Source organism: Triturus cristatus, chromosome 2_1 (genome assembly GCF_964204655.1).
Source record: "Triturus cristatus chromosome 2_1, aTriCri1.1, whole genome shotgun sequence".
NCBI classification, from domain to species: domain Eukaryota; kingdom Metazoa; phylum Chordata; class Amphibia; order Caudata; family Salamandridae; genus Triturus; species Triturus cristatus.
Genome location: NC_140581.1, coordinates 224,976,955 through 225,003,642, shown reverse-complemented (window position 1 = coordinate 225,003,642; position 26,688 = coordinate 224,976,955). Strand labels below are relative to the sequence as shown.

Below are 26,688 nucleotides of genomic sequence, written 5' to 3'. Positions count from 1 at the left end.
ATTCAATCAGGATACTGCCTCGAACTAACATCTACCCCCCCAAACATGCCACCCAAACAGCGTCCAATGTCACAAGAACATTTGTTACTGCTAAAGCAGGAGGTAATCTCCCTCCTACAAAAAAGTGCAATAGAACCAGTTCAACCTGCACCAACAAAACAAGGGAGTTTACTCCCTGTATTTTCTCATACCAAAGAAGGACTGCTCTCTAAGGCCTATTCTAGACCTCAGACCCCTAAACATATACATACACTCAGACCATTTCCACATGGTCACACTCCAACACGTCCTTCCTCTGCTTTCACAGGGCGACTTCCTTGCTACCCTAGACTTCAAGGACGCCTATTTCCACATTCCCATTCACGCCGCTCACACAAAGTATCTCAGATTCGTAGTGGACGGTCAGCACTATCAATTCAAAGTACTCCCATTTGGAGTCACAACAGCACCACAAGTGTTTACCAAGTGCCTAGCAGTGGTCGCAGCACACCTAAGAAGACAGCACATTCATGTCTACCCATATCTGGATGACTGGTTCATAAAAGCCAGCTCATGCAGCCAGTGTGTACAACACACTCACGCAACTATCCAATTACTCCACGACGTGGGGTTCATAACCACACCAAGTCCCATCTGCAACCATTCCACACACAATACTTCGGTGCCACAATAGACACCTCACAAGCGTTAGCCTACCCCAGTCCGCCAGGATAGCAAGCAGACAGGCTCTCCTCACCAAATTCCAACCGCAACACTCTTCCAGCTCGAGTGTTCATGCAACTCATAGGGATGATGGCCTCTTGCATATTCATAGTGCCACATGCAAGACTCCAGATGCGTCCTCTCCAAGAGTGCTCAGCATGCCAATGGAACCAGGCTCACGGTCAGCTAACCGATCTGGTGTTGGTCGACGGTCGTACTCATCGCTCTCTGCAGTGGTGGAACTCCAAGAACCTTTCCAGAGGACAACCGTTCCTAGAGCCAGTTCCTCATAGTTATGACAACGGACGCATCGCTCTCCGGCTGGGGAGCTCACCTACTACATCACACCATGCAGGGCAGGTGGACACCTCAACAAAAGTTACTCCACATCAACCACCTGGAGTTACTAGCCATATTCTTAGCCTTAAAAGCATTTCAACAACAAATATCAGGCAAGACTGTCTTAGTCCACACAGACAACATGACAGCCATGTACTACATACAAAAACAAGGCGGGACACACTCTCTGCAGCTCTCTCAGCTAGCACAGAACATATGGAGGTGGGCTATACCTCAGAACATTTTTCTCCTAGCCCAACATGTCCCAGGAGTCCAAAACACCATAGCCCATCTGTTGAGTCATCAAACACAACAGATCAATGAGTGGGAACTTAATCCACAAGTTCTTCAACCGTTTTTTCAAATGTGGGGGCAACCACAGATAGACCTCTTCGCCACCCACAAACGCCAAATGCCCATCCTTCGCCGCCAGATATCCACACCCATTGTCCAAAGTCAATGCGATATGGATGAACTGGTCAGGCAGATTTGAGTACCCTTTTCCGCCTCTCCCACTCATTCCACTAGTGATGCGCAAACTACAGCAACATTCCTTGACTCTCATCCTAATTGCTCCAATTCGGGCCAGACAACCGTGGTACACCACATTGCTGGAACTCTCCGTACTTCCGCACCAGAAGTTACACCTCTCTCCACGCCTCTTAACCCAGAACCTTGAAGAGATCAGACACCCAGACCAAACTCAGCTCAACCTTGCGATCTGGCTCCTGAGGTCCTAGAATTCGGTTACCTTAACCTTCCCCCTGACTGTATGAACGTCATTAAAGAAGCTAGACCGCCTACCACTAGAGCATGCTATGCAGCCAAGTGGAAGCATTTTGTGATATATTGTCATAACACCTATCCCCTAGATGTGTCTATCCAACACATCATCGGCTATATACTACACCTCCAAAGATGCAACTTAGCTTACACGTCAATTAGACGGCATCTTGCTGCCATAGCAGCATATCTACAAAATAGACAACATCTATCACTTTTCAGAGTACCTGCCATAAAAGCCTTTATGGAGGGCCTCAAAAGATTAATTCCACCCCGAATACCACCTTCACCTGTGTGGAATTTAAACATCGTTCTCACAAGACTAATGGGTTATCCATTTGAACCGCTACAGAAATGTGAGCTACAATTCTTAACATGGAAAGTTGCTTTCCTAGTAGCCATTACTTCTTTATGAAGTTAGCGAACAACGAGCACTAATCAATCAGGAACCCTTTCTGCAGATGCATCATCATAAGGTTGTTCTCCGAACTAATCCTAAATTCCTCCCTAAAGTCATTTCTCCCTTCCACCTCAATCTGTGGAACTGCCCGTATTTTTCTCTCAGCCACAAACAGTCGCAGAAAGAGCTCTTCATACCTTAGATGTCAAAAGAGCATTGCTCTACTACATCGAGAGAACACAACCCTTTTGTAAGACCAAACAACTTTTCATGTCTTTCTCACCACCACACAAGGGCAACCCCATATCAAAATCTGGGATAGCTAGGTGGGTTGTCAAATGCATACAAATTTGCTACCACAAAGCAAAACTTACATTATCTTTTCCTCCTAAAGCCCACTCTACACGAAAGATTGGGGCTTCAATGGTATTTTTAGGGAACATTCCCTTAGATATCTGCAGAGCAGCTACATGGTCTACACCGCACACATTCACAAAACACTATTGTGTGGATGTGCAAACTAAACCACAAGCTAGTGTGGGCCAGGCTGTACTCAAAACACTATTTCAAACTACTGCAACAGATGCTGGTAGTCGCCGCTAGGAGGGGATACTGCTATACAATCTATGCATAGTGTGTAATCTGCAGCTCATACGCCTCGAACGGTATATGCTACTTACCAGTATGCATCTGTTCATGGCATGTAGAGTTGCAGATCTACACATGCCCACCCGCCTTCCCGGCTACCTTTATCTGTTCCAGTATTATCTTATTTAGATACAGCATACATGGGCATCTTTCCTGTTTCTTGCAAAGCTCCATTTCCCTGCTGGCGAAACACAATCTGAGGATGGAGCCGATGCCCATGCGCTCTATGATCCAACGGAGGAGTCACCTATCTCGTGATTTCCAAAGACTTTCCAGGACAAAAACAGTGCAAACATCCGGGCCCAACACCAGATGGCGATCTATGCATAGTGTGTAGATCTGCAGCTCTACATGCCTAGAACAGATGCATACTGGTAAGTAGCATATTCCTTATTTTACAGTGTTCACCTGGTGAAATGTTTTATTATTATTTATGCATGATGAATACCAATTTTAAGAATCCATTCATTCTTAAGCATGACTGAATTTTATTGGCTTTTAGGGTTTTGCAAGTGACACATTACGTACGTTATGCCTTTGCTACAAAGATATCAGCCAGGAGGCGTTTGATAAATGGAATGTGAAGTATCAGGCAGCGTCAGTGGTATCCGTAAACCGCGATCATGCTCTGGATCTCGTGTATGAAGAAATTGAAAAGGATCTCATTGTAAGTCATTTCCATTCATATGTTCCAGTACTGTGCAAAGTGTAAGCTATAGAACAGTTTATCCATGTTACACAATTGAATATTGAGAGTTGTGGTCTTAAGTTTGCGAAATTGAATGTTTATTCAAATGGTTGCTTTGCAGTCTTGGTGCACTTTTATCTGTTAGTGTTTGCAAATTAGATCTTTTTTATGTAAACCTGATACCTATGCTGAGAGAACCCAACAGTTGGGGTACTGCTGTGTGCCTGGTTAGAGAATAACTTATCCTGTATGTTAAAGGACCAGTGGTGGCTCAGGGCACGTGCTTTTGTTCTACTTTTTCCTCAAATATCACAAATTAGCCCTTGTAGTAATCCGCACTATCTCTATTCATACTTTTTTGAAAATATTCTTAAATTTAGGCATGTAGGTCTACACAGTGGATGGTGCTGGTGCACCGAGATCTGAAACGGACAACCAAACCTAAACATGTGTTACGAAAAGGAGCAAATATTCTTCCTTAATGTACAGGATCAGGGGTGGCGGGGAGATGTCATGATTTCTTTGAGTACCTCCCAGGGCTACAGTAGAAATGATAGTTAATTTAGTAACTAAATGTTTTAGAACTTTTCAAGAAACTGGCTGCAACTACAGAAAGTGTCTAATTTTCCCAGGCATCATTAGATTTCCCATACACTCCTCCAGGAAGAGACTAGATTACTCGCAATGTAGTTATTTGCAAGTACTGGATGGTTCATGAGTATGAAAGTAGGATCTGCTTTTCATGGTTACTCCCACTTTTTGCTGGTGTCATTGTTTTTCTGGCTAGTTTGCTAATCAGGACCCAAGTCTTTGCGTTTCCTCCCTAAATTGGACCATGGTGAGTACTTAGGTACTCCCCAGATTGGCTACTGGTGTACCTTTTTAAGTCCCGGTTATATGGTAGTAAGGTACCCAGGGCATAGTCACCCCAGGGGTCCCCCATGGGCTGAAGCATGTATTATGCCACCCATGGGAAACCACTCGTGATTACAGCCATGCCATTTCAGCCTGTGTAAGCTGGTGTCTGCACCACTTACGACGGGTATACATTTTCTTATATCTGAGGTCACTACACTTAAAACATTTAAGTAACCACTAAGGCAGGTCTTTCAATCCTGAAGGTAGAGTGCTTGGTTAGGAGTATGAGGGTGCCCTGGCATGAGCAGGACACCCCTACAATTCTTGTAGTCCATTCTCCAGGCGTTGTAAGTGCATTAGCCATTACGATACATAGGGTGGGCATGCATCTTACGCGATGGCTAACTCTAAACTGGCTGTAGCAAACCCTGGCATGTTTGGTATCAAACATGTTGGAATCATACCCCAGATTTCAAAAGTCCTCTGTGCTCCCTGTACTTGTCTTCCAGACCCGGATAGCAAGCTATGGCTGCTGCCGACCAGAGACACAATTCTGCCCTCTTGCTACTAAGCCAAGCTCAAACAGGGGAAGGTAGTACAATGTTTCCTGTCACAGGGAGTTGTGACCACCTCCCAGACAGGACTTAGTGTGTTGGGCCAGGGTGGCTGCACTTGCCAGTGCCAATAGACTGCTTTGATGGGCAGATTTGGTGCCCTCCTTGCATACTCCAGTTGAAACTAGTTCAGCAAGCCATTGGCTCCTGCTCTGGAGCAAAACTGGACAAAGGACATGGGAGTATCCTCCCCACTGTCCGGTCCCTCCTCTGGGAATCATTGGTTTTGCGCAATATTAACCTAGCCATGTTTCTAAGTTTTATACATCTGAAAGACTCCTGCAGCTCCTGGTCTCATTGTACTGCCAGTCTTCTGCTATCTACTGCAGGCCGGTGGGCATCCAAGACACCCAATGGAATCTCCCTTGGAGTGAAGGAGCCACACCCCTGCATCGGCAGGCACCACAACAAAGCTGACTGGTCTGTTGTTCCTGAGCTCCCACGGACTCTGAAAGGTTCAGCAACACAGCTGGCAGTTCTTCAACTCCCTCGAGGCCTGCGCAAGTTTGAAGCCAGTATCCCTCGTCTGAACCGCTGGAACAGTACCCCTGCACACCATGTCGAGTTGCCAAGGCTTGTTGACGCTGCTCTGCAGAGATCTTTGGGCTCCAAGAAGCTCCAGCCTCCAGCATCTCTTGCTACCAAGATCTTCGTCCTCACCTCATCCTCCGCACTGTGGACCTGCATCATTGTTGAGTTGCTTTAGGTCCTCTTTCGACTTCTGTGCCTCCGGCCTGTGGGTCCTGTTGAGCTCTTCTTTGGCTCCAGTGGGCTCCCCTGTTTGCTCAGGGCCTACTCTGACTTACCTGCTTGTGGCAAGTCCCTTGGACCTTGCTGGTCCCGACATTGCACCTTTTTCATTTGCCACATTTGTTGCCGCTTCCAAGTTGGTACTCCTGCTGGACACAGACCCCCTAGCTCTTGACATCCAATGTGGGATAGCTTGTGAACAGCTCCTGGTCTTCCACAGTGTCGCTTGGTCAGCACAGCTGCCGCACCAAGGCCACCCTCCAGTTTCCTGCATCTTCCGACATTGGTGGGCATTTGTCTTCCGGGCCTGCTGGTCACTCCTGAGTGGCATAGACTCTGTCCCCTCTGCTTGCAGTTACATATCTATTTGAATCCACCCTTGGATTCCACCGGACTCTTTCACAGTCTTCGCCGGCAGTATCTTTGCTGAAGTCCTCCATTGTGGTCTACGGCAGTTTTCAGCGTCACTTCGCACCTATGCACCCGAGTTCCCTGGTGTTGGTATCCTGGTTCCTGGGGTATCCACGGGTGGGGTTACTCTCCAACCTTCCATCTTCCACGGGGTTTCTTCAGGGTCCTCTGGGAATGGTCCTTCTTGAAAACTGCAACCGTGACTTCTCCACTGACATGTATTGAGCACGCAGTCGTGTTTCCACTCTGCACAAGGCCTCCATGGGGTTCATATGTACTTAACTTGGGTCCCCGGCTCTTCTACGTCTTCTGGGTCCAGTCTCGACTTACATCATGATTCGCATTCCACTTTTAGTATATGGTTTGGTCTCCCCCTGGCGACCACTGTGTATTTGTGCTATTTGTGTTCTATTACTGCAGTATTGTGATTATATCTCTGGGGAGGAGATATTGCAATGTGTTAGTGAGTGTTTATAATAAATACATATTTTTAGAACTACTCAGTGTGGTTCTTTTTTCACCTAGCCTACACTATATCATTAGTACTGGTAGAACAAGCTGCTATACAATCCTTCTGGATTAAGCTTGACAGGTGCTCTCCACAGCTACCACTTGGAGAGCTTTCGATGGTTGTCTAAGACCACTAAAATTACCATAACGTTTGCCTGGATTAGTGCAGGGTGTTTCAGTTAAATAAGTGTGCACCATATACTAAACCAACACCTACATCATGAGACAGATGTGCACCAGTTGAGGACTTGTTGGTAATCCTCAACATGGCTAACATAGTGTTTGAGGAGTCCAAGTGGGGGTAAAGAGAAAGAGGATCTATATCACTTGGCACAGCTTCAGCCCAAAAGGTTGGACTGTGAGGGTGACACCTGAGTACAAAGTCAAAGACAGCTACTTACAACATGACCAGCAGGACTGTAAATCTGTGACCATAGGGTTCCAGGAGAAGGGGGTTTCTAGACAGGGCCTCTCATGTCTTTTGTCTTTAAAAAAATAAGTTACTAAAGGATGCTGCATTTTATTTAATATAACTTCATCTCCTATCCTTCCTTTAAAGAAATATTTTATTTTAACATAAACAAATAACATTAGCTGCAAAATACCTTATTAAGCAAGAAATATTAAACATAACATGGTAATGCACTTTTAAAACACGTGTGTTTTTCTATTCTCTCTAAACCAAAGAATAAAATGAGGCTTTGTTTCAACAATTTCAGCAACTAAATAGATAAGGCTGCGAGGTTACATGCTGTAAATTATGCCAAGCATTCATCTTTTGCACGAGAGAGAAATTCCTTTGTTTATCTCGCTTTCTGAGCAAGAGCTAAATCATGAGCTGTTTCTGTGTTTCTACATTTTAAAATATCGTGTTAATGCTAATGCAAGTTATAGTCTACTCATGCACACATTTAACATTTTTACAAATTAAAATCGCATTCTATAGTGAGAACAAAGTGTAAACTAGCCATATTAAAATCCAGCTATGAATTAATTGTGAACTGTTTTACATAGGTTGCTAAGTGGAAAGCGTTGGACTAAAGCCTATGAATATCAAACCCTTGTGTTTTAAGTTTGCCGCACCAAATGACTGCGTGTCTCTTTTTAAATGCAGTTTCATTTCTGAAGCTCCAGGCAGATATGCCATTAGTGATGCTACATTTCATAGGATTGTTTACGCTCTTTCATGACCAATATTGAGAATGTTTTTCTAACTAGGAAGCTTTGAATCCACTCTATCCAGTTAGACTGAATGTTGATGGGTACAAAATGTTTTTACTGGATCTAGGAGCACCGAGGTGTTAGGAAACCAGTGTGTGAGACGGATGGGAGAGGATATGCTTGGAAGTCTTTGCTTTTAGTGGCTGTGTATAAGAGATAAATGTAGAATGAAACTTCTGCAGTCCTTTGACAATTGGTAAGCAAACTGTAGTATGAAATATTTTATTTGTATATGGGGTGTGAAAGAAGGAGAGAATAGGAGTGTTCACTTTGGCATAGTTGCATCATTACATTGAGAAGATAGTTGCGAAGAAGCTTCACATTTGAATGTGTGGTTACTCGGTTTAAGTAGTTGGTGTGGAGGCAGAAACAACATATAAAAACAGCTGGGCGTAGAAGCTTGAAATACGTTGGTCATGGAGAAGAATGAGATGATCACAGTTGCTTTTAAAACTGCAAGAGTTGGGCAGGAAAAGTCAACGGCTAGTTTGGCCGGTCATTTGTTTATAAGAAGATCATGTAATGGTGCTAACTGGGCCGGGTGGATTGAAGTGTTATGATGCTTAAGTGGTTCAGTGATTGGTGCAGAGGAGAGCAGAAAAACAAGTGGTGGAAGGAAGTGAACAGGGGACCATTTGATTTGAGCCCAAAGAACATAATTGGATGATGGAAACATAAAGCAGTTTTCAAGTTCCTCTACCTTTTATGGCAAGATAGGATGGGCCTGTTCTATTGAGGAAACAAATGTATCTGATGAAAATTATCCACATGGTACAATGCATACATATGAGATGTGGAGATAAGTAGTAGAGGCAGATAAGTTCTGATCAGCATGGGGCATGGACTTTAGAGCCAGAAAAGTAGGGTATTGGCTAAAGGGGTGAAGTAGATCTCAAAATTTAGGTATTTGTTTGCTTGGTAGTGTTTTTGTTAGACTGTATGATAAGCCAAGGATGTTTTTAAATCATAGGTCACGCTCTGCCTCATTTAAAGAAGACTACTATGTGAATGTTTGTCTGTGGTTCTTTTGTAATCCTACTCAAAGCCCGTCACACTGTCCTGGGATTGCATGCCTTGTGTTTGGATGACTTTCTCTTTGTCAAACTGTAATGTCTTTAAGAAGTAATTATATCAAGCAAAGGATCCAGGATACGTGGCTTGTCATTTTGAGGATTCATTGAGAGCAAAAACAACCATTTAGTGCTTCTCCCTTGTAATATGAAATATCATTGGTGCTGTAATCTTCCATTTATTACCAAGTGGCTCCAGTTCAACCTCCCTGATGGAGGATGCCCTAGTTCTACTTCCTCATTTTTCCTAAAACTGCAGCAGCTGGATTACGCTTTTGAACTGTAACTGGTAAGCCGTGGGAAGAATTAAGCAAGTTGGCAGATGGGCTCTAGTATGACATTAGGCAGACTATGTGTTGACATTTTATCAAATTTTAGACCAGGGAGTCTGGCGCCAACTTACGCTGTCAAATATATGCGGAAGCCATGGCTTCAAATAACTGAGAACTACCTCAAATGCATCATATGAACTTTTAGTGATTTCTTTCCCAAACAGACCTTCTTTCTTGGTGATATTTGCCTTTCCAGTTAACTGAAAATATAGAACCTGACACACTGCCACTATTGCCGTTGCCTCAGAATGCTGCTTTAAGGACTTAATACTGTATTAAAAACATTAATCACAATATTTGTGTTTTAAATATCTTTCAGCTCATTGGTGCTACAGCTATAGAAGACAAACTGCAAGATGGAGTTCCACATACAATTTCAAAACTGGCAGAAGCGGACATTAAGATTTGGGTGCTTACTGGTGACAAAAAAGGTAAACAAAATATACTGTAAGGTCTAAAGTTCCCACTTTGGGGCTGTACAATACTGTTGTAATCTCCTCTTCATGGTACATTCCGAACCCCCCCCCTCCCATCCCTGTCCCAGTTGGTACGGTCCTGTCCTCTGTGTGCCAACATTCCACAGCACACTCCAGCTGACTGGAAACTGTGGTGGTGAGAAGACTAATAAAGAAGAGTTCCATGCTTACCTGCACTTTGTCTTCATTTTAACACTGGCGACGATTCACCGGGTGGGATAGTTCACCACCACCCCCAACGCTTACTCCAGGTCAGCTGTTCAGTCCCTACCATATACAAGTGAGTATTCCCCAGCACTTCTACAACCGGTTTCTCCAGCCTCGCCTCTTCATCCAGCTTTGCTGTGCCTTGTGTGCTTGTGAGGACATCCTGCATCTGCCTTGTGGAAGGATCCTCTAGAAGGTATTGTTGGCCGTGGCTGTGAGTTCTTTGACATTTGTCGAGGCAGCGGCAGCGCCAGCTCCGGGGGAGCATTGATTAATTACTCACAAGCGTGAGGTGGCTGTGAGTTCTTTGACATTTGTCGAGGCAGCGCCAGCTCCAGGGGAGCATTGATTAATTACTCACAAGCGTGAGGCGTCTGACTAATTATCTGCCGGCTGAGCGGATTATTGACCTTGAATTTGGGTTTCTTTCGTGTATGACTGTGATTCATAGCGTGTGTGACTAAAATTCTGCTGTCAGCACACACCGGAGATTTACATTGTGGTAGTGCTTGCAACAAAATTATACATCTTTATGCTGTTCCTGTTTCGTTTTGATGGGCTTGTGACGAATGCTAGAGCTTGATTTGGAGGCTCTGACTCATTCACTTAGCTGATTACCGGCACAGCTGACTAGCTCGTCAGCTGAGGAGAATTTTGGCGCGCTCATGCTCTCTCTCCACTAGGTGGCAGTGTTACATTGCTGGTTCTTTGTTGCCTTCCAGTTATACTAGACCCGAGAGAGTGGTGTTTGAAACTCCTCTCCGCTTTACTTAGTTCAGCTGCCACTTTAGTTTATACTGATTTTCAGTTGTGCCGAGCTATTTGTGCAATTTTATAGCATGGAAAGTGTTAGCACCGTCCGTCTTCAGTGAAGTCTTGCACATGGATCTTTAGAACACAACACTACGAGAATACCTTTCTTTGGGAGACATTCGGTTGGGAAATTGATCTTAAAGAAGAAGCTGTTTACTTTCCTGCCTGCCTGCCATCCTTCATTAACACTGACAGGCACAGCTTTCCACGGTGCTATAAGCACTCCTTATGAGTCTTCCTGCAGAGTTTCCTTCAATGCATGTAAACCCAGCCTGCCAGCTTTACTCACTTTCAGTGGTGGCTGGTGGGTTTTGAAAGTGGTGAGGCAAAAAATGTTGTACCCTAATGTAATAAGCGAGCGAGCCCGAACTGCAAAAAGAGGGTGCGGGTGCAAGAAAAGTTTTGAATTTTTTTTATTCAAATGGTGGTTTTTACACCCCATATTTACTGCAAATTGTTGAAAAAGAGGGGGCTCCAAACATAGCATTTTTATGAATAACTGATTTGGAAAACTACATTTTGAGAGTGAAGGCCCTCTACGTTAAAAAAAATGAATACCACTTTTCGTACCTTGATCACATTTATGCAATATCTTGAGATGAATTAGCATGTGTGCGTTCTGCCTCTGTAGTTTCCTGTGCGATCTGTGTGACGAAAATAACTCCAGCGGTAGATATTAGACATTTTCCCTCCTTTTTCTTTTCCATATGATGCTAAAGCCTATCCATGCTGAATTATGTGGTTCTTGAGAGTGCATAGTCGCACACATACAGACACACACGCCCCATTCATACAATCAAGACAGACAAATATATGAATTTGTTTTGGGCATCAGGACGTTTCCTGGACGAGAACTCGCAAATTATTTTACATTTTTCAGTGTAGATGTATGCTTTGCTTTGGAATATTCTGGTCTTTGATGTAGCGGTTTGTAATCATGTCATGTTGTAAATATAATCGCAAACAAGCTGCATTTCAACGTGACTGTAGAGCCTGTATACTGTACATTGGAAAAATCCAATCCAATACCTGTGTGAGATGACTTCAAAAACGAAGTTGTAAATTACACTGGGGTGAGAGAAGTGATCCAGTCACAACCCAGACATGTTTACTTACTTTGTGCCTGGGAGTTTAGGCATGCGTCATTGCGCTGGAGACAGTCAGTCCTCGCTGTGCTTGGGTGCAACACACATATTGGAGTCAAGCTGCCATGCTGAATGGGCAGTGTGCGCTGATGTGATTTGTCTAGAACTGGGGATCAGACAGAAGGGTGGGTCAAGTGCAAAAGGGGGAGTCTAGTGAAATCAATGTGTTTTTTATTTTACCTTTGTAGCTAAAATAATTGAATACTTCAGTATTGGTTTGCCACATTGAAAACAGTATTTCACCCAAATGAATACAGATGCAACTATGAAGAGGTAAACCAGATTGTGAATGATGCATAATGTGGGAGCTTAATGGTGGAAAAGACACTTCTGTTTCAATCAATCAAAAGACCTTTATTCGAATTACTTGAATTCATAAAAGTACAGACATAAAAACAATTCATTATTACAATATACAAAAAACAATAACTTTAAAAATTAAAAAGGGAACTAAAACCGCAATCTTTCAGGGGTTTTCCATCATATTACGTACACGAGTTATTAGTCTTAAAAAGGTACTAGTACGAAAGGTCAGTTCCTCTGTATCCAGGGAGAGTAACATCAAACGGGACTCCTCCAGGGAGAGGGGTCTTTGTTTTCTAAAATAAGGTGTTAAAAACCAGTTAATGTATTTTAAATAAAATTTGCAGAAAAATAAAAAATGCAGATCATTCTGTTTGCTGGTACCATCACAGGGGCATGGGTTACATTCTGTGGGGTGATTATAACCCAAGGGGAAACCCAACAAAAATTTTATGGAGCCTGCCCTTAATCGAAATAACAGAGACCTCTCCCAGCTGGACATAGGAAGAATAAGATAAAGTGGGTGGGGTTGCCTGGGCAGGTCATTCTCCATGTATCTAACAACGGTGGATTTGGATATTTCCCTTTCCATCCTTTCTGTTTCAAAGAGTGCATATAGTGCTTGTTTAACCTCTACCTTATCTTGACATCCGATTCTGGAGGGATCTGAGAAGAGATCTCCTTTGTTCACGGCACTTAGTAATTTTAAAACTCCAGCAAGCCATGGGATTGAAAGACCGTGATCACATTTAAGGCAATCTTTAATTATATCTTGTGTTAAGGAGGCTGCGTTGTTCCTCCAGATTCTCAACCAGAATAAGGCTGGTCTGCTTCTAATAAAATCACAGATGTAAGGGAGGTTTAGCTCTTTGTGACAGATAAATTCAGAGGACGAAATTGGGGCACCCAATACTTTCCTACAGAAACGTGTCTCTTCTCGTTGGATACCGGGGTTTTTAGCAGGGGCCCAAACTTCAGCCCCGTAAGTGGCAACAGGAATACACTGCAATCTAAAAAATTTTAAAATAGCACTGGTTGCACCTAATTTTTTAGGGCGTGGGAGACTCAATATTGAGTTGATGGCCTTCGAGAACTTACTCGTGGCGTGGGCGAAATGCCCACTCCATGAGTTGTTCGCAGCGAAAGCCACCCCAAGATATATAAAAGAATTTACAGAATCTAGTTTATCAGACCCGATATGGATGGTATTAAGTTTCCGTTTACCAGTTCCGCATGACATAACAAAAGATTTTTTTAAATTCACACGCAGGTCTAGGCCCTCCATATGATGTACAAAATTTTCCACAAGCAAACGGAGGGCGTTAGGGGTGCGGCCCATAAGGACCGCATCATCTGCGTATAGTAAAACTGGCAAGGGATGCCCCTGGACAATTGGGACATCTCTAGTTACTTGTTTTAAAACCTTTGCTATGCCATTAATGTAAATAATAAACAACAGGGGTGCTAAAACGCACCCCTGTCTAACCCCCCTGACAATTTTTATAGCTCCGGAAACTTCACCTCCCAACCCAATCCTGACTTGCGCCCTGAGGTCAGTATGGAGATACGCCAGGAAGTGCACTAGAGGCTCGTCCAGTCCATAATTGAGAAGCATGGACCACAGTTTTGATCTGTTTACCAGATCAAACGCAGATGAAAGATCCATAAAAGCGAGATATATAGCGGACGATCGAGCAACGGTATACTTATCAATTATTAATTTTAAATTCAAACATTGCTCGACCGTGCCCACCCCACTCCTGAATCCCATCTGACATGGATCCAGTAGGTCAGAATCTTCCGCCCACTCTACCACCCTGTTGTAAATAACTCGCCCGAGTATTTTTAAAGTGTTGTCCAAAAGCGAGATTGGGCGGTAGTTAGCTGGATCTGACCTATCGCCCTTTTTATAAATTGGGACTATGATGCTAAAAGACCACGTCTTAGGGATGGGCACTCTTGACAAACTGTTAAAAACATTGTGTAAAATTGGTGCCCATAGATCTGAACTATACTTTGATATCTATGGGAAGACCGTCTGGTCCAGGGGCCTTGTTGCCAAGGCGCTCTCTGATGGCTGTCACCACCTCAGAAAGATCAATCCGCAGGTCTCGCAGCTGTCCCAGATCTGGGGTAATTATTTCCTCAAAGGGAGCAGCATATATATTGGAAAAGTGGGCTTCCCAAGTGCTGCTGGTTATATTGCGGCCAATTGGGGATAAATGTTTACCCATGTCGCGCATTTTCCTGACTGCGGACCAAAATGGCCCACTGCCCTTTAGATTGGCGCTAACGACCAGGGACTCCCACTGTTCCATCAAAAGTGCCGCCTTTCTTTCAGCTATTTTTTGTTTATAAAATTTCCTAGCTGTTTGTACCTCCGCTGTATTCCTTGGCTTAGTGGTTAATACTCTGCGTAGTTCCCTGTTTGCCATAGAACAGGCAGAGTCGAACCATCTTGGGTCTTTCGCCTTTGTGGGTAATGGGACTGACAAATAATTTTTGATTGCCACGCATAGTTTACCAAAATCGGTAACTACTCTGTGGCAATCCCCGTCGGGTGATAAACAAGAATTTATTAATACTGGGTGATCATTTTTTACACGATCAAGTAGGGCTTCGCAATCAATTCCCCTCCATTTTAGACGGAGACCATCACCTGATGGCATAATATCTCTTGCTTAGTACACACAAAAGGGGCCGCTCCTATTAGAATGACCCGGAGATAACTGAGTAGTGTTAAGTGAGTGTGGACATCTCACTAAAAGTTACGGACTGGCCTCACACACCACCTGGTGTCATGCTTCATCATCGGCCAGTCCTCGCCCTCTAAAAACTTGGTTTGATAGAGGGCGGGCATGCACCTGACGACAGGGATGCACTTCTAACTAAGTGGGGCCCAAAGTGAATAAGTGAGATTAAAAGCCATTATAGTAACCTCATTCTCTATTTAATGATTTAGGAGACTATATGGTTTATAAAAACAAATGTGCGGCGCAATTGGGAAAAATTATTATCCCCTCGCCGTATAATCATTGGTCTGGAAATGGGTCGACATGTTTCTGCCTAACGTCAACAGAGGTACTCGGCATTCGTCAGGACCTTAGTTTTATACCAAGAAACGGGCTCCACTCTTACCAAAATTATGGTTAAATGGAATCAGCTGTGGAGGGACCGTGGTCACTCTCTGCTGTATATAAATGGGTCAGAAAAGTACCCTACAGCCTAAACTCCATATACTCCATGGGAGGGGGAGTAAAGGAGAACCCCTGTAGTCAAACTTTCATCAAGGTGCGTTCTCCACAGGATCACCTACTGTATACTGCACTCCTCCCTGGTGACAGTATACTTTTCTGACCCATTTATATACAGCAGAGAGTGACCACGGTCCCTCCACAGCTGATTCCATTTAACCATAATTTTGGTAAGAGTGGAGCCCGTTTCTTGGTATAAAACTAAGGTCCTGACGAATGCCGAGTACCTCTGTTGACGTTAGGCAGAAACATGTCGACCCATTTCCAGACCAATGATTATACGGCGAGGGGATAATAATTTTTCCCAATTGCGCCGCACATTTGTTTTTATAAACCATATAGTCTCCTAAATCATTAAATAGAGAATGAGGTTACTATAATGGCTTTTAATCTCACTTATTCACTTTGGGCCCCACTTAGTTAGAAGTGCATCCCTGTCGTCAGGTGCATGCCCGCCCTCTATCAAACCAAGTTTTTAGAGGGCGAGGACTGGCCGATGATGAAGCATGACACCAGGTGGTGTGTGAGGCCAGTCCGTAACTTTTAGTGAGATGTCCACACTCACTTAACACTACTCAGTTATCTCCGGGTCATTCTAATAGGAGCGGCCCCTTTTGTGTGTACTAAGTTGTGTTGGAGGCAGGCCGTCTCCTATTACCCTAACAAGCCTCTAGTTCCCTTCCCCTGCGAACCTGGGGTTAGTGTGCATTGATAATATCTCTTGCACCATTAAATTTGGCATATACTGGGCTAGGGCCCAAATACAAAGTGACTGTAAGGGGGTTATGGTCTCCATATCATGTCTCTACCACATTTGAGTCTGTGACACGATCTATTAGGTAGGGGGATGTGAAAATAAAATCAATCGTCGAAGATGAATCTCTCCCTCTATGCGTGGGGGCACAGATCATCCTTGGAGATTGGCTTGCTTCCATTACATTACTAAGGATGTGTTCATTTAATATCTTAACAAGCTCAGTACCTCTACGGACTGCTGAATCTGGATAGCTTTTGTCCTCTAATCGATGCTTTCCTGGAATTTTCGCATTAAAATCACCCCCGATAAGAATCCCTGACTTCTCATCTAGACCTATATTCATGTTCATTTCAAGGAGTACCAATAAATTAGAAAGTGCTATATAGTTCCGATTTGGTATCGAATTAAAATCATTATTATAAAAGTTAATTAAATAAATCTTGGTCTTTCGCTTGTATTCAAGAACCTGAATGTTTGGGTTCCCGAATGATAAATCCTTAAAAGTACCACCCGCCAATATCCGGATCCCAATAAAAAGTCCTCCCATTGCACGACCAAAGGCAGGCTTGGAGGCAAACACACTAAAACAATGATAACCCTCTAGGTGCACGTTCCCTACGGCCCAGGTCTCTTGGAACATGATGATGTCTTTGCCATCCAATAGCTGGACCCATTGGGGGTCAGACAATCTTGATTCTATACCTGCAACGTTCCAGCTAAGGATTGACAAATCACAGCCACTTGGGCTACTTAAGTGCTTATCCCTGGTAATCTGCCTGGGGTTAATTTGCAGAGTTGTTGTTACGTCCTCACATGCAACTGGGGATTCAACCGTGGCAAGCTGTGCGGCCATGGGTTGAAGTATGATAATTTCTGTGTGATCTAAAAGTTCCTCAGTTACATCGGCTGCCTCTACACGTTCAATATTCCTAACACTATCCCCCAGTCAGTCCAGTTCCTCTAAGTTTGAAAAGGCATGTTCGAATCGATTATATGTTGGAACATTATACAGGTACCTCCTCTCATGCTCATCTGGGTAAAGATTTTGATTGGTCACTGCATAGGGCCTCTCCCTGGGGATGTGCTGGGGTACGACTAAGAAAGGGGGATGTGACATTTGGTGTGCAGGTAGTGCAGTCACATTACCCAATGAGAGGCCATTTCTAGTGTCAGGATGTTGGTCCTGGTGGTAACGTCGATTGTTAATTCTAAAATCAGTGTTAATGTCCTGGCGATGTCCCAAGAAATGAGTCCCAAGACTAGGATTAGGATCTATTAAGTGCCTATAATAATACCCAAGAGGGAGAAGGGTGGTGTTATATTCCCAATAGGAGGGCTGTGGAGCTTTTGCTAGCGTGCATTGAGCCCATAGAGGGGACTTAAAGTTTATAATTATGCAGTCCCCTTCGAACTTTTTCCTTAAGGGGCCCACCCACCCACCCCACTCTTTGGGTATGAATAATCTGTCCAGCGCCATCCATCGGAAATTGACAATGTCTGGATAGCCAATGGAGAGTTCTATTTTTTAGGTTAACAAAATTTTCCTCTTGATCTTTCCTTAGCTTGGGAACATTAGCTAAGACCAGGACGTAGGGTCCGCACTCTGGGGGTAGGCTGATACGGGCCGGAATTTGCTTAGCAATGGTTAATATAGACTGGTCCGGCTTAGGTAAGGGAGGGGATGAGTCAAGTCGGACATCAGTATTGGTTTGTCCAAAATATGCCGTATTACTTTTAGAGACAGTTTGAGCCGTCTCTATGGGGGTGGCAACCTTGGGGGATGTTGGTTTGGGTGCCCGTTTGGCACGATGCTCCACAGGTGGTAGGCTTTTACTTGTGCTTGGTATTGGGGGCAACAAGGGGACGCTATTGATAGTTTTATTAAACATTTTGGGCTGATTTGTTTGGGCATCATCAGTGACGGTAGTTGCCCCTAAAGAGGGCAAAATTTCTTGATGGCGCCCTGAACTTAGTTTAGATACATGTTAGAACTATATTTCTTGAGCGCACGGCTACCCAGAACGGGTGTCCCGGCGCTTTGGCAGAGAGTCCTGAACACAACCAAGAAAAACCCAGCGGCAGAAACACTGTAGGCCCACTGGTTAGGCGGAGAAGAGGAGCGTCTTGAGCTCCTTTCTAAAGGCCAGAAGATTGTTAGCCTTGCGGAGTGACAGAGGGAGCTCATTCCACAAACTGGCCGCCATAAACTGGAAAGACCGGCCTCCCATCCGCACGCGTTTGATCACTGGTACCTCCACTTTAGCCAGGTCAGCAGATCTCAAACTCCTCCGGGGAACGTAGAGAGCAATCCGCTTCCTGAGGTAAGCTGGGCCAATGCAGTGGAGGGCTTTAAACGCCAACGTGAGGACCTTGAAACTAATTCTGCTAGGGATAGACAGCCAATGCAGCCTACCGCGCAGTAGAGAGGCACTGGCTCTCCGTGGAAGGCCAAAAATGGCTCTGGCCGCCGAGTTTTGGACAACTTGCAATCTGGATACCAGATATTTAGGCAGACCAGAGAAAAGTGCGTTAGCGTAGTCTAAACGCGAGCCCACAAGTGCTTGCACGATGTTCTTGCGATATTGAAGGGAAAGCAGTGGGAGAAATTTCCTCACCATCTTCAAGATACCGAAACATTTCCCCGCCAGGCCCGTGATGTGGGGACGAAAAGAAAGACTGTCGTCAAATACCACACCCAGATTTTTTACTTGGGCAGATGGTTTCTCAGGGGGGAACATGTCGGAAGGCCACCACGATTTCCAGCCAGGGTCCTCAGCGCAGCCAAAAAAGAGCAACTCGGACTTATCCGAGTTACATTTCAGGTTCTGGTGCTGAAACCATGCAAAAACATCACTCAGGCAGTCTCTAATTCTGTCGCCATTAAAAACCTCTCCCTTCCTGCAGGTAAACAGGAGCTGGGTGTCATCAGCGTATGAGATGACCCGGGCTCCAAATGCCTCAGCGACCTTCGCCAAAGGGGCCACATAAATGTTAAATATGGTGGGGCTCAGGATGGATCCTTGAGGCACCCCCACCTCTAGCGAAGGCATTTCCGCGGAGAACGGAGGAGCCCAGATCACCTGCCGACGGTCGGTTAAGAAGGATTGAAACCAGTCCAACACCGTCCCCCGCAGACCTACCTCCCTGAGTCTTAGGAGGAGGCCGGCGTGTGGGACGGTGTCGAATGCCGCCGACAGGTCCAGCAAGACCAACATAGCCTTTCCCCCAAGATCAAGCGTTTCCCTGATGGCGTCGGTCACCTCCACAAGAGCTGTCTCCGTACTGTAATTGGCACGGAAACCAGATTGGGAGTCATGCAGCAGTTTGTTATTCTCTATAAAGGTGGTAAGAGTATGCTGAACATGTTTCTCCGCCACCTTCGCCAGAGCAGGGAGGAGGGAGATTGGTCTATAGTTGGCCCACTGTAAAGGGTCGAGCAGAGGTTTCTTAATGAGCGGGAGAATAAGAGCATGCTTCCATTCTTTAGGGACCACTCCAGAACTCAGAGACATGTTGAGCAAGGGGTTCAGCAAGTTGTTAATAGCTGGTGCCACCGAGCTCAGGCATTTAGCCGGACACGCATCCAAGGGGGATCCAGATTTCAACCGGGAAAGCAGCTCCAGAGAGGACTCGCAGGATAGCGGGGGGAACGTCGAAAGAGTGGGTGCCAGCTCGGCTGCAGCGGATGGAAGGACCTTCAGATCACTTTCCACAGCTGCAGCCACTTCCAGGGACCCCACCCGATCGAAAGAGTCCTGAATCCTACGGATCTTGTCCACAAAGAAGTCAGCAAGCTGCTTGATCCACTCCTCAGTATGGGAGTGAACCCTAACGGCCGCCACCGGCTCTACGAATTCCTTCACAATTCGGAATAGTTCCCGGCTCGTGTTATCAGCCTGGTCTATTCTATGCTCGAAGTAGATCTTTTTAGCTTCAGCAATCTGTCTGTGATAGGATTTTATCGCACCCCTGTCCTTCAGTTTCTCCTCAGGCGCATATCTGCGCCGCCAGAGCCTTTCAGATCTTTTGCAGTCCTGGCGCGCTTTTCGCAGAGTAGCGGTGAACCAAGGAGCGGAATCCTGGCAGGGGGCTGTCCTGACCGGTTTCCGAGGGGCAAGCTCCTCGAATCTTGTCCGAAGCCAGTCCTGGACTAGCGGCAGGTCGACTTCTAAGTTCCCAGTCGTAATGCAAGGATGTGCATGGAGTGCGTCAGCGAGCATATCAGCTGACACCAGGTGAAAGGCTCTAGCTTGACGAGACCCGTCCTTATGAGCTCTTTGACTCGTCTGGTGCTCAGCTAACAACACGAAATTAATTAAATAATGGTCGGACCATAGAACCGGCAAAGGGGAGGACACCTTAATTGGCACAGTGGAAAAGATTAAATCCAACGTATGCCCTTTCACGTGCGTTGGACTATCGATGAAAGAGGTCAGTCCGAGCATCTCGGTAATGTCCCGTAATTTAGATGCATCGGCGTCAGTTGTCGAGTCCATGTGCAGATTTTTTTTTTTTGTTTTTTTTTTTAAAACCTTTATTTCGGTAAATGCACAATACACAGCGTCTGCCTACAACCCCTCGGGGCCGGCCGCTATGACATTGTAGAACATAGAACAATAATGTCAGGATAAGAAAAGGTTTAATTTTATGATTTTGTCGAGTACAATGTAGTGAACTACGAGAGGAGTCGAAGCTAACATTGACCAGGAGAGACATAACCATTCACGGAGCTCCCAGAAGGAGGCGTTATATAGGAAAGCATTTGCAAGGAAACAGGTAGCCACCATCCGGGAACTAAGAGCAAACACTATACCACAGAATGATAGAACACAATAAACTCCCAACTAACACTGAACCCCGACCCCGAAGAAACAAAGAAACATAAAAGAAAAGAAAACCGAAGAAGAAGAGCGAAAGAAAGAGAAAGAGGGCCATAGAGACAAAGAAAAGACATGGAACACATCCCATCCCCCCACCCTGCATACCAGCGGAAGGCCACGGCCCACCCCCCCCCCAATAGGCATGCCTGTCGCCCCAAATGAACCCCAAGTAGGAAGAGAGTCCGGAGAGTGGGAAAGAACATCCCAGTCTCCGACTCCCAGAGAAGGCAGGAGGAGGAAATTTTACATACTCCCGGTCACCACAGCCCCATAAGCATCCCCCACCCTGAATATCATCAGCACAACTTAATGTAGCAAGCAAAGCAGCAGGTGGGGAGACTCCATTCCAAATGTGCAAATAAATCAGATAATTAGCAGTCCCGTCCTAGTACCCGCCCGCCAATACGTACAGCAAACTAAAGGGAATCGCCCAGCCCTGGCCCGATCCTAAGTGGCCCCACAGATCCACCCCCGCAATCAACAATAGCAAATTACACACATGCGGCACAGCAAATACATGGACAAATAGTCTAGTCCGGGTCATGCCAGGCGGTCAGGCAGGATCATCAAGGGAGACAACATCAACCCTGGCCAGAACGCGGAGACCCCACCAAGCATGGCCACCGCTGGGAGTGTACCTCAGGCAGAACAAAGGAGCAAGATGGCCGCTCCCGGCTTAGAAGACGCAGGGGGAGAGGAAGCGAGAGTTCCCAATCATAAACCATCACCACAGCGATAGTAACCAACACAGTTTTCCCCACAGAACGGCACACACTCCGGCGATGTTGAGGAAGCCGTGGCAACACTTGCAGAGGCAGAGTCTCAGCTTGTAAAGTGGAAGGGAGCTTTGTATCTGCAACTTTGTCATTAAAAGAACACTCGAAACTGTAGCCAGGGAGAGGACGTTCCACAGTATCCCCCTGTCGCCACATTGTTTCCACCTCGAAGGGAATGAGAGGCATTGGGGGGTCAGACAACCGCAGTAGTTCCCTGGATGGCATAGCAGCATCGATCTTCCGCTCCAGTTCTCGAGTGTGTTGGCACCATGTCGCCCTCAAGTCTTCCAGGGCTAGAAGGATATCACCATAGGTCAGGTCTGCTCCTCGCTTCCGCATGTCGGCAGTATGTAAAGGCGCCACCAGGACACCCTCCAGCTCGACAGTAGGCAGGGAAGCTTGCGTCAGGGGTATGGAGGCTTCCGTCTTTCCGGCGAGGTAGACCGGCACCGCCACCATTTTGGCAGTTAGCCCACAGCGGAGGGGTGAGGGCGACTCCATAGGGCGGAGGAATAGTAGTTAAGGCAAGAAAAGTTACTGCTGCTATACGGGGCTCACTCGATGGGAGAGCCCTCGGCTGTATTGCAATGCGGGTGGTGGGCGCTCTAAAACGGATACCGCTCTGACCGCTGGTAGCAGGACAAAGGAAGGTTCGCCAGCCCGGGCCCAATCATACAGGAATTCTCTCCGTCGCGAAGAAGGCTCCGCCAAGCCGCCCACTCCACATCCGGTCACATTTCCCCAGGCGCCGGTCCAGCCCCAGGTCGTCTCACCGTACGTGATAAGCGGTGTCCGGTGACGGTGGTCGGGCCAGGGTGCGTGGGCAAGGTCCGAAGTCGGCAAACTCTATGAATCCTCGACCAAAAAAGCCGGCGGGGACATCGGAGGAATGCGGAAAGTATCAGCGCATTCGTGGTTACATTTGCTCGCACCGTAGGCAGGATTAAAGATCAGGATGTCATATAAACAGCAGACGGGCTGCGGAGCCGGGAGCTCAGACGTCCTGTCCGTCCGCCATCTTGGCTCCTCCTCCCCATGTGCAGATTTAAGTCGCCCAGCAGTACACAGTGTGCCGAGCGCACACAGGGTACTGACAGTGCCACCTGTAAATCCTCGAAAAACGAGCCTAAAGGCCCTGGAGGTCTATAGATCAAAATTCCTGTGCAGGTATGTGAAGCCGACAGCTGGAGAATAAAGCCCAGAGCTTCACAACCAGCGATATTATCTACAGGATAAGAGGTGCAGACAAGGGACTTGTCAACAACTAAGGCCACCCCACCACCTCTGCCTCCAGTTCTATCCCTCCTTAAGATGGTGAAGTTGGGGGGAAGGGCACTAGCGATGTCAGGTTCCGATCAGTCAATACTCTCATCCTCTTTTCTATATTTGATACATGTAAATTCAAAGGACCCAACAGAGTAGATATCAGTGTCTCCAGTCTCCCCCAAAATCCCTGAGCCCCTGACACTGTGTTAATTTCTATAATAGAGGAATCCATCCTGCTAGGTAGGCCGTCCCCCTTAGCCTTATCTAGTACTACGGGGGCAACAGACCTCCGTGGTTGGCTATTCCCACCCTTCTGTTTGTTTTGCACAGGCTCAATATTTTTCCGTTTGCTCTTAGCTTTTTGCCTCTTTGCTTTCTGGCCCCTTGTTTGCATTAATCCGCTAGTGCTTTTATCCCCACCTGAGTCCAAAGCATCAGAGTCGTGACATAAGTCAATCCCTTCTGTGTGAATCAAATTGTCTGCTGGTGATGGCAGAAAATCCAAGTCCCTGTTTGAGCTTGGCTCTAACATAGTGGGAGTTGACGATAGCCTAGTGTCCGTGGGCAGGTGGCCATAGGATGCTATATTTCCATTTGTGTGGTTCTCTTTGGTGTCTGTGCCCGGAAGCCCCGCATAGGATGTAGCAAGTAAAGAATCGAGGGATTTTTCAAAGGAGTTATCATGGTGCATAAATAGGGGCAAACTTGGTGGGAGCGAGAGGCGTCTTTCAGTGTTCTGAATAGCCGTGGCAACGACCCCTATTGTTTTTTGCAACATTTTATCTATGGCCGTTAGGCTTGGCAATGGGGTAGTAGGTGGTGCTGCATGTTGTTTGGGCTTACCCGGTCTTCTGGATGCTGCTGAAGTCTTTTTCCCCATAATAAATGTCGATGCGGGGAGCCAGTAGTTGTTTCACAGCCAGATGCCCCCGGGCCAGCGATGTTAGGGGGGGGCCCTGCGCTGCCTCTTCCTGGCAAGGACGGGCCCGCCCATGGCCCAGGCTTCGCCCGGGCGCTGCCCGCGCGCGTCCCGCGCTGCGGGGCACCAGCGGCACTGAAGTAGGGGCCAGGCGCTGCCTGATGACAGCAACGGCGAGCGCCTGGCACAGAGACTTCTGGGGGATGTAGTCCCGCAGCGCTGGCCGTTCCCCTCACGGCGGTGCCGGTAACATTTTAGGCTGATTTAGCCCTGCTCCCTCGTCCAAGCCGTTCCCCTCATGGCGTCCTCTAAAATTCTTTGGTGCTGGCACTCGGAAAACAGGCTCACACTGCAAGCGCGTCTAGAGAGCAAACGTCAGTCTCAGTCTTGAGATTGGCACATGGAGTTGCTTAAGGTAACTTAATGGATGGAACCTGGAAGACATACATACTGCATACATAATCCAGTGTGGCGTTGCAATACATAATGTGCATATCTGCTAAGCTCAAAAACATAAGTGCAGACTTGAAGTTGTTAGCCTAATACAATTATGCATTAAAGTAACAGACAATTTTAGAATTCTGCAGGTGCACGAATTGTGTTTCCTGTGCCTGGCATTCTCAGCCTTTGAGGCCCTGCCTGCCAGCGCAGACTGATAGGATATTAAACGCTAAAGATGGTGAAGCATGCAACAGTTTTTTAAACTATGAAACGTACTGAGAATTCTCCGTACTTTTTATAGTTTAAAATACACAATGAGAGGTTTGCATGCTTTATCTTTTAATATCCTATCCGTGTGCGCCGGCAGGCAGGGCCTCAAAGGCTGCCCAAACCAACAACGCACTCCACCATGGCAGCAGGGCTTCAAAGTCACCCCCCATTTTCTACACACAACTATTCCGAATTACAGACAGGCTATCTTTTGGCACACACAGAGTTATTTTTCATACAAAGTAGGGCAATTTCCAGTCCTTTGCAAGGCAGATATACACGCAAACACGTTTCCTATCCTCTCCCTCATTCGGTGTCTAGGCACACACGGCGCTATTTCTTGATACATGGAGGGCTGTTCCTGTCGCTGAACATATGGAATAGATTTGTCGAAGGGTTTGTTATGTATGATGAATTTACATTTGGATCTGATATCACACAAAGTTCGGGCGAGAGGTTAGCCTGCAAGGAAATATAATTTCCAACTCTCTGCCTGCTGGGAACTCTGGTCACTGGATATGACTGATAAAAGATTAATTTTGGAACAGTCAAACGAAGGCACAATTTAACAACACGAACAGAGCATTAAGTGGTTTACACAAACAGAAGATGTTTGTACTGCGAATGATACATAAGGGGGTTATTTCAAAAAGTACATCCCAACATCGCAGACGGGGGGAACAAAACAAAATACTCTTATCTTCATATTTCACTTCACTTTATAGAAAAAAGATTTTGTGCCGGTGATTATTTTTGTTAAGAAACCGTTTTATAAGACTGCAGGCTAGAATATTTTGCTAGTACAAGTTTCTCATCAAAGCTATATTAATTTATTTCACGCAGCTAAAGGGCATGGCTGTATAAAGTGTACTGCAGGCTTTCTCTTCAGACAAATGTAAAGAGTTATGGCTGGTTGTCCTCGGCTTTGACGGAGGCGAAAGTAGAAATACTACACCACTAGAAAGCTTACATGCCACCCCCCTACCGCACATTGCTTTCTGATATGCATACAATGGCCGCGTATGAAATGTTAATATACAAAGTTAAAGACCAAACCGCAAAGGCAAAAAAATATGACAAGACATAGTGCACTTTCCTTCACCTTTGAACATCCCTGAATAACTCTGGCAATGGCTAGGCAGCAACCACTGTACTATACATCCGATCTTGATGTAATAGAGACCGCGGAACTTAGCTGTGGCAATCACGTGGGCCCTATGAAACAATTTTTACTCGAACACTGACAGTGGCAGAACATCACTTTTACTCTAGCCACAGTCCTCGACACAGACCAGGCTATTCAGACTCCGAGGGCGCTTCACCGTCCCAGAATCGGCACTTTAAATTGGCCAAATATTTAAGGAGGCCTGGAACTGAGCGGTACAGATGTCTGGAAGGAACTTACATCAAAGGAAGATCTAGAGGTAACGAGGACCCGCCATTCTGCTAGACTCTCTCCTGTGACACATGTTGTTTTAGTACAAGCCCGGCCTGCTTGTGAAGCCCCCACAGACACCCCCTGCCTCATTGAAGGTCTGGAGACACCGAGAGAGCGGGGGTCCTTCGGGCCTACGTCCCTCTTTCGGTCCTGTACACTACGGGCGGATTGTTTGACCGGGTGGGCCTCCTGCCATTGAAGTGACCGACTGGCCACGGCTCCTGAGTGGGCCCGCCATGCTGGGAGTAGTTTTGCCTGCTTTGCCTCATGTCTCGGGCCTGACTGGAATGAGTGGATAGCCCCCCCTAAAATCTGTGATTACTGATTTGCGGCCCCCGTGAGCACTGTGTGTCTAAAGGCTCCTCAGGCTGTTCTGCTTACCTACCTCTTGAGGCCAGATTGTGGTGTGCTCAATCG

At 46.1% G+C, this 26,688-nt stretch overlaps 1 protein-coding gene across 2 annotated transcripts in view; it reads left to right on the top strand.

Moving 5' to 3' along the window:
- ATP8B1 (ATPase phospholipid transporting 8B1) overlaps positions 1–26,688 on the top strand; it is a 546,944-nt gene that overhangs the window by 352,129 nt on the left and 168,127 nt on the right. For both annotated transcript variants that reach the window (XM_085630200.1, XM_085630201.1), the window contains exons 18-19: positions 3,375–3,539; positions 9,646–9,757. In XM_085630200.1, the coding sequence (XP_085486326.1) occupies positions 3,375–3,539; positions 9,646–9,757 (277 nt within the window). The remainder of the gene's footprint in view (positions 1–3,374; positions 3,540–9,645; positions 9,758–26,688) is intronic.